We start from the raw sequence: 8,910 nt of genomic DNA, 5'->3' as shown, positions 1-8,910 counted from the left end.
TACAAAGCCAGCTTGATTGAGTTCAGCATGAAATGAAATACAGTGGTGGCTGACTAATTCCTTGATTGTATTAGGCCAAAAGCGTAATAGATGTAATACAATTAAGGATCTTTGTGTCCTTATCGACTCCTCATTTGAGTTTGGTCTCCACTTCAGCCACATCTGCGCCAGAGATGTTTGCTCGATTTGATGTCCCTCTTTGCTAGACATCAAAGATCATCTTGATCATTCACGACTCTACTATCTAGTATATGTCTCTGGAATTCTACTCGAGTACACTTCTTTGGTGTGGTCACAATACCGTTCTGGCCATATTCACCATCTCCAGTCGGTTCAAAGATGTTTTATGAGATTCCTGGGATTTCGTTTTGAATTTAACATTCGTAACGCCCCTGTCGACGAGCTACCTATCCACGGAATTCAGAGTCTTGAATGCAGTGTCAGTAGATGTGGAGTTACTGATGTTGTATTTCTATGCAAACTACTCAATCGCCAAATCAACTACCCCTTCTTACTGGCAAGAATTAACTTCCACGTCCCTACTAGAAACATCAGGCATCAGCGTCCCTTCGAGTTCGACCATGCTTCATATTGTTCATGAGTTACTTAAGATCTAGTCTCATTCCCCTAATTACGTGCTTCAGGAACAAGATTGGCAACTAAGTCGACCTCTTCACTGTCACCTAGGGAGCGATTGCGAGTGCTGCGGCTAATGCAAACCATGAGATTTTAAAGTGAAAGTATTTAGCTGTTTTAATTTGTTTATTGTTAATTTGTTTACTGTGTTTGTGATTATTCATATTGTTAAATTTGTTTTACAGTACTGTATATTTATTTCTATGTTCTTGTTTACATATTATTTTTGTTCTCAATGCTTGTTTACTTTTTAAAGTTTATCTCTGTTAATTTTCAGCCTAGTTTTTGTTGCCTAGTGTTGTGTCATTGAGTTCGCTATCTGTAACACATGTAGGAAAAATTTAAAATATCATTTATCTCTTGGAATTTATTCAAGTAAAACCCCGCCAACTAAGCTTCTGGCTAAACTCTCACAGTATATAAAAACATCAATTGCATTGCAGTAATATTGTCCCCTAAAATAATGGTTTTTGTATAACTATACGTAAAATGTTCGGTAAAATATTTTATAGGAATCCCGGTTCTCTTGTGTCTGTTTAAGGTCTGTCATTTATGATCCAATTTCAATTTTCTTTCCGATTATAATTTTATAAATTAGTAGATATTTAACATTTTTACTTATGAAAACCATGATCCAGAGGTTAAACATTATTTAGGCCTAATTGTGTTTTTTCTAATGCATGTTAAGTGATTTAGAGTAGTAATATAATAATTGCATATTGTATACTAGAATCAAAAATATGAACAGTCATTCTGCAATATGTATTTTATCCACAGTTTTTTCTTGAACGGATAGCAGTCAAATGTACAATATTTTACAACGTATAAGTTACAACAAACAATTAAGTCGAAACAACTTGCAATACCGGTCTCTGTGAAGTGGTACATAACATACACGGTCTGCGGTTATTCAATATTAAACAGTACAGTGTTTTAAACATTCATTGTTTTACTGGTGAAGCAAAACTGATAGTATTTGTAGGCTTATAGGTTTTATTTTTTTACTTCTTGAACAAATCAAACACCTCGAGGCCTCGAGCAATGCTCGGTCCCCTGGTATTGTGAATTAACTAATGATAGTCAAATAAGCTAAAGAACCAATAGAACAACGTAGAATAAAAAAATCTAATTCTGTAATTACCAAACAAACGCCAAAAACATGTTAACGCTTTGATAAAATGGTATTGAGTTCTTTTAAATTATTCTAAAAGTTGTTATTTTCAACTTTCGTTTAAAATAATGAGTTGATCCTGTGCGTTGGCAAACATTTGGGATTTTGTACACAATATATTACAGTTAAATGTTTAAACATAGTACTTCCGGGCAAGGAAATGTCGACATGAGGCTTAGAGGAAATTACATTCACATACCGTAATTGATTATCAGCCACTCACGGACGAAATTGAAAGATGAAATTGGATTGTCAGTTTCGACAAACCTTCCTCTCTACAAATTAATTCCCTTGTACCTAGCGTACGTCGTAACGAAACAAATCTCATACGTTTTACAAAATTATTCATATTGGTTAAATCTTTTAAGATAAAAACTGTGTCTCTTAGTGCATTATATTTGATCATCACATCTTCTGTTTTGCTATATGGCATTCCTTATAATTTTATCATGGTAAAAACGAAAATACAGTAGTTTAACCTTTGGACATACCACCCATCGTACAATTCATACTGGTCAATCTAACAATGCTGACTAATACATGATTATTTAATTTCAAGGATAAAATCCTTTTTTTTAATCACTTCGTCAACCAAATATCCGCCATTTTGTATTTTTTACTTCAACATGTTTTTCATTGAATGTTTCAACCGATCTTTATAAAACATGGTATGTATGTTAAGGTTAGACCCATGTTAGAAAAATTAATCTTGATCCAATATTTTTTTCATTATTCAATTTCAAAATGGTGGCCATTTTATTTATTTAAACTTAAATTTTTAAAAAATGGCTGATTTAATGAAAACATTTCATGAACCCTTTAATTTTGTATTTTAATTCACTATCGAACGATACCAAGTTCAAAAAGATCAAATAAAATATAGCTGAAATATTACGATTTTAGTTGTGAAATTGGGCAAACCTGACTAGCTTCTGCCTTATTCAACCCTATGGTACAACTGTGCTTAGTGTAAAAAAAATCGTCAATTGATGACAAAACATCATCTACTTATCTAATCACTTTCACATTAGTTTTAAATACAAAATAATAATTTCATATAAACAAAAAAGTGCATGCAGTTTAGATTACACAACGAATTAAACAACCAACATAAAAAAAAGATTAAGGTGGTTGTTATGAAATGGTGCTTAAATTTCAAAAGTGTTTAAGCCCTCACACTGCAACAAAGGCTGGCAGTTGAGATGGAGACAATTTTCCACAATTACAGATGAAAGGCAACATGGCGAAAACCTGAAGCGTTCTCAAGTCTTCATTGCTTTGTGCGAGTCTGACTTTTTATTAAGTTTCAAAACTGCAATAACACATCACACGATTAGAGAACGAAAATGAAACAATGATCCATTGTATACATTAACATTAGGTGTATAAAACATATTTACATTTTTTGAATTCTGGATATATTATTGTTGGTTATTATTATTATTTAGATTTTTGTACAAATCTTACCACAACATTTAATCTGCTATTAATACTAACGTGCAGCAGAAATTAAATGATTGGATTTAAAAATAAAAATAATAATCCAATTCTTTTACTCATTTAATATTCAATTATAGCTATAATTCTCCAGATTCGTCCTTTGTGAGTTTCAGAGCTTCATCGGTTCAACAAATTTTATCTAGTTTTTTTCCATTTACATTAATGACAATCATTGTCATAATTAGAATTGTATTGGTGGTGAAATCTACAAATCTTCCAGCTGAATACACATATAAGTACAATAAAAAGTAATTTTAACTCAATTTGTTTGATTTAAAAGTTAAATGAATAATATTCATTTCATAGCAATAATTATTCTTGTTTTGTAATCAGCTGTTCAACAACCTATTATATTAACTAACTATTCACAACACTGAGAAATCTCTGGAATAAGTTTGGACACACAATTAGACATTATCTCAGCAAGGCATGTGACTAAATACCCACAGTTCAAAGTGAGATCTATCTATTGGATTTAAATTGGGACAATTGTGGTGCTCTACGGACGATAATCTTTAATTATTGTTCAACAATTTAAATCAACTGCAATGTCAACAAAATGCATGATAAGGTATTCATATAAAACAATGCGTATCCATAGAGGTTATGTTCGACTGCACATCATGATTGGTTTGCATGTTTCGTTTAATTTGTTTTACAATTTTTAATTCATTTGTTTCGTCAAAGAGTCAAAACAAGATTATTTTCACCGACTTAAGAAGTTTGAAAACTCAAACATAAAAACCCCTTAAACCTTTAAGTATGTATATGTACCTCTAATTTAATAATTATATTTATTTAATTTTGTGTTTTATGTTTACAGGATTATTCAGCTCATCAAATCATTACAGACTTTCTTCGAGTCCTAACCCTGCAATCGAGGGTGCTAGGACAAAGGCAAGGGTCGTCGTTGTGCATTCAAATACAGGGGAAACGATTTTTTATTAATAAAATATATGAATAATTTATATTGGTTTATTTATCAAAATTATTTTTTATATGTGTGAATAGAACATTATCTTTTCCAACGATCTTAATTTTGAATCGTTAAATGACTAATTGCAAAGTATTTAAGTATACTTTTTGGTAGTATGGAAGCTACAAACACTACTCTAGAAACTTAGCAAGAACAAGATAACGGTACGACGACCACCTAAGCTTGTGTAATGTTAGTTGTTACGAGTCTTATCTACACACCGACTGGCGATAGGATAGTCTAACTACTGATTGAACTGTAGAAATATTATAGCATTGTCGGTTAGTAAATTGAAACAATGAATAAGGTTTTTAAACAATCCCCTAATATCAACAATGAATATATGCATATATTTTTACTGTCAACATTCAGTAATATCAGGTGATCACTACTGTTACATATTAAATAAAAAATGTGTAAAATAAAATAAGTGTATTCTGATTTGAATCCTAAAATAACAATGATTGTAAACAAAAACAAAGTTAACTTATTAAACATAACATATGGTATTTCTTTAAACATACAGTATGTTAGAAAAGACACATCAATTTTCCCCCTTTAAAGTCTTGACCGCAGCATTTGATCTACATGTCGTCTGCATGTTACTCCGTTCTCCAGTTCAACGTTGTAATGTAGATTTCCATCTCTTGATGTAACTTTTCCGAAACTCCATTTTGTCTGACCCTTGTAGTAGTTTCTCACTTGAACACGGTCTCCCACCTTAAATATGCGTGTTATACCTTTAGGTTTTTCTTTTGAGTCCTCGATTCTAGAAGGTATCATAACACTGAGGTATGTTCTTACTTGTCTGTTGAACATGAGATAGTATGCCAAGTTTCCTGTCGAGTTTGGTACTTGACGGAGTTGAATTAACGCCTTGTGAATTTTACTGTCAAGTGTTCCTGGTTCATCTAATATCGACTTCAACATCTTCTTCACTGTTTGTACAAAGCGTTCAGCTTGTCCATTAGATGATGGGTGGAACGAAGCAGTCGTTTTGTGTTGAGTTCCACATGACTTAAGAAACTCTTGAAAAGTAAGAGAAGTGAAACTTCGTCCATTGTCTGAAATTAGGAGGCTTGGAAGACCAAAAGTACTAAAAAGTTTCTTCAACTCCTTAATAGTCCAATCGGTAGTTGCTGTTTTTGTGGGTATTACCTCTACCCATTTGGAGAAGGCATCAACAACAATGAAAAATTGTTGTCCATTTGTTGGGCCCATGAAATCTATATGTATTCTCTCCCACGGCTGAGTTGCTGGTTCCCAAGGATGGTTGATCTCTTTCGTTGGAGAATTTTGTTTCTCACGACAAGGCTTGCAAACAGCAATCATGTTTTCAATGTCTTTATCCATTCCTCTCCAAAAGCAGTAACGTCTTGCCAAAGCTTTGGTTTTTACTATACCAATGTGCCCGTAGTGTAGTTCATTGAGAATTCTTTTCTTGAGGGAATTTGGGATGATTACTTTCCACCCTTTGAAGAGGCATCCTTCATGTAATGTAACTTCATTATCGTGAAATCCCAATGGCTCTAAAGATTGACCCTCCTCAAGAGCCTCAAGAATTTGTTTTAGATATGCGTCCTTCTTAGTTTCTTCGGCTAGTTCTTTGGGGTTGATAGTTATGGTGTTCAATTGGTTTGTTTGAAAATGTCCAAACTGGTCAATACTTGTAAATTTTGAATCTTCCACAGGAAATCTTGAGAGGAAATCTGAATTGCCATGGTCACCGGTTCTCTTGAATTCAATTGTGTAGTTAAATCCTGATAAAAAATGGGAGTAGCTGAATAGTCGCGTAGCTGACATTGACGGTAGGCTCTTGTTGTGATTGAAGATTGACACTAATGGTTTATGGTCCGTGATGAGTGTGAAATGACGTCCGTAGCAATAAGAAAAAAATTTCTTCAACCCCCAGTATATACCTGTGGCTTCTTTATCGATTTGGCTGTAATGTTTTTCAGCATTGGTCAATGATCTTGAAGCAAAAGCTATAGGCTTTTCACTTCCATCTGGGAAACGATGTGATATCACTGCTCCAAGTCCCACTGGTGAAGCGTCAGTTGCAAGGATCAATGGCAGGTCTGGGTTAAAGTGACAAAGAACTGTGTCACTTGTTATTCTTTTCTTGATGTTTTGGAAACCTTCTTCACACTTACTGTCCCATATGAATGACTGCCCTTTTTTTAGAAGTCTATGTAAAGGATTTAAAACAGTGGACAAATTCTTCACAAACCGGTTGTAGTAATTAACAAGCCCTAGGAAAGATCGGAGTTCCTGTATGTTTTGAGGCCTTCGTGCATTTGTAATTGCTGTGATTTTATCCTTACTTTTGTGGATTCCAGTGGCGTCAATAACATGTCCTAAGTATTCAATTTTCTTTTGAAAAAATTTGCACTTGTCACGGTTCAACTTCAAATTTTGACTCCTTAAACGCTCAAACACTTGCTTTAGTCTTTCTAGTAGTTCTTTTGATGACGTTCCTTGAATTATTATATCGTCGAAGAAGCACTGAACACCTTGAAGGTCTTGAAGGATTCCGTCCATCACCTTTTGCCAAACCCCTGGAGCAACTTTTACACCAAACATCAGTCTGTTAACTATGTATTGTCCTTTATGAGTGCTCAAAGTTTGAATTTCTGCACTCTCAGCATCCATTTCCAAGTGGAGATAAGCGTTACTTAAATCCAAAGTACAGAACAACTGTCCTCCATTCATTTGAGCAAAAATGTCTTCGATCCGAGGTATTGGATGATGTTCTTCTTTGATTTGTTTATTTACTGTAACCTTGTAATCAGCGCATATTCGTATGTTACCATTAGGCTTCACTACAGGTACAATTGGAGTACCCCAATCGGACTTGTCTGTTTTGGAAATGATTCCAGCTTCTTCCAGACGATTCAACTCGAGTTCTACTTTTTCAGTCAGTGCATATGGGACTGGACGAGCCTTCACAAAAATAGGTCTTGCCCCTTCAACAAGCTGTAAGTGTGCTTTTTTGTGAGGTATGAGTCCTACTCCTGGTTCAAATAATTCCTTGAATTCATCCAAAAGATCTTCGAGTGCAGTAGATGTAGTATTGTTACTAACTGTTTTAAGTTCTGCCCAATCCAGTTTGACCTCTCTAATCCATTCTCTTCCGAAAATTGCATCAAAATTTTGGTTCACTATGTAGAGTTTCCCAACAAACACCTGATCATTGTAAGTGCATTCTACAAAGACGACACCCCGGGGTTTGATTATTTCGCTTGAATATGTCCTTAGTTCTATGTTTGTGTGGAAAATCTTTTTATTTATGTTGAGACTTTTGAAGGTAGAGTATGGTAGAATACTTATTGCTGCTCCAGTATCTAACTCCATCCGCACAGGTTTACCTTCAATAAGTATCTCGACCATAAACTTGTCATTACCGGCACTCTGGTTGTGTATCTTAAAAACCTCTTGTTCCTCTTCCTTATAATAGTCTATAGTATTGTCAGTTTCGGTACAATGAATTTCTGTTTGTTTTGTGCCCAAACATACGCTAGCAATATGCCCTTGTTTGTTGCATTTCTTACATATTTCTCCGATAAATTTACACTGATGTGCCCTGTGCCTAGGTGATCCACAACGATAGCATTTACCTTTGAGGCGTTCAAATGGAGACTTTAACTTTTTGTTCCAAGTAGGAGAAAAATGGGGTGGTTTTGTTCCTGTACCTGCTATCTTGTTGATTTTCTCATTTGAATGAATGTTTTCTTCTACTATATGGCTTTCGTTCTTTGCCAATTCCATTATGGAGGCAAGTTTCACTACATCTTGAAACGATGAAGCAGATCTTTCTTGTAATAATTTTGTTCTTATGTCTGAATTGCTAATACCTCTTACAAACTGCATGCGTAGTAATGTGTTTGCAATTGATTTCCCACAATTATTACAGTTGAAGTCACAGTCTGAAGATAACTTTTGAAGCTCAACGGAATATATTTTTACGGTTTCTTCAGATTCTTGTGTTCTTGTCATAAATTTGTGTTGTAAGGCCCAAGTACTAGGTTTAGGGTCAACATAATCAGCCAAAAGACTTACTAATTCAGCATATGTTTTATCCAAAGGACTTTCGGGAGTGCACAAATCATACAGCTTCTGATGTAAATGTGGCGTTAAGGCATGTAGCATTGTATACACTTGATCCTTTGGTTCCAATTCTTGGCTATGTAGATATAGAAATATCTCAAATCGACGAATGAAGTTCTTGAATGATTCATTTTCCTGATATGGTGTGAAAATCATTGAGGAAGTAGTGGATCGACGTTGTGGAGAAGACAAATTTGATGTACTAGGCACAATATTTTGAATGTTCACTTGTAGTTCTGCAAGCTGTTCCATACGTTTTTGTAACTCATCCATTACCTTGTAATATTTGTCCTCCATTTCTACTCTGTAATCTATTTCTTTCTCAATTTCAGCTTCTTCAGTTTTCTCTTCTATTAATTGTTGTACAGAATTAAATCTTTCCCAATAATCTTCAATTGTTGTTATCCTGGTTTTGATTACTTCTTTTGACATGTTTTGTAGGTTTGTTAGCCATCTTTCAGCCTTAGACAACTGACCCTTCACTACTACTCTAATCTTCTTTAAATCAGTCAAACTTTCA

The 8,910-nt window shown here is 34.3% G+C and overlaps 1 protein-coding gene across 1 annotated transcript; it reads right to left on the bottom strand.

Moving 5' to 3' along the window:
• Window positions 1–4,841: 4,841 nt before the first annotated feature.
• Window positions 4,842–8,051, bottom strand: LOC128994305 (uncharacterized protein K02A2.6-like). The gene has a single exon (XM_054418745.1). It carries the CDS (start codon window positions 8,049–8,051, stop codon window positions 4,842–4,844), a length of 3,210 nt encoding a protein of 1,069 aa, XP_054274720.1.
• Window positions 8,052–8,910: the final 859 nt, after the last annotated feature.

The sequence above is a fragment of the Macrosteles quadrilineatus genome, unplaced genomic scaffold (assembly GCF_028750875.1).
Source record: "Macrosteles quadrilineatus isolate MER2022 unplaced genomic scaffold, UCM_ALF_1.0 Scaffold_5__1_contigs__length_97177068, whole genome shotgun sequence".
In the NCBI taxonomy this organism is placed as follows: domain Eukaryota; kingdom Metazoa; phylum Arthropoda; class Insecta; order Hemiptera; family Cicadellidae; genus Macrosteles; species Macrosteles quadrilineatus.
The sequence above is the reverse complement of the archived record's forward strand: the minus strand, read 5'-3'. Positions and strand labels throughout refer to the sequence as shown.

What these genes read in the sequence shown, in the direction of transcription:
- LOC128994305 (XM_054418745.1), bottom strand. Translation starts at nt 8,051, where the DNA reads ATGGAATTGGCAAAGAACGAAAGCCATATAGTAGAAGAAAACATTCAT.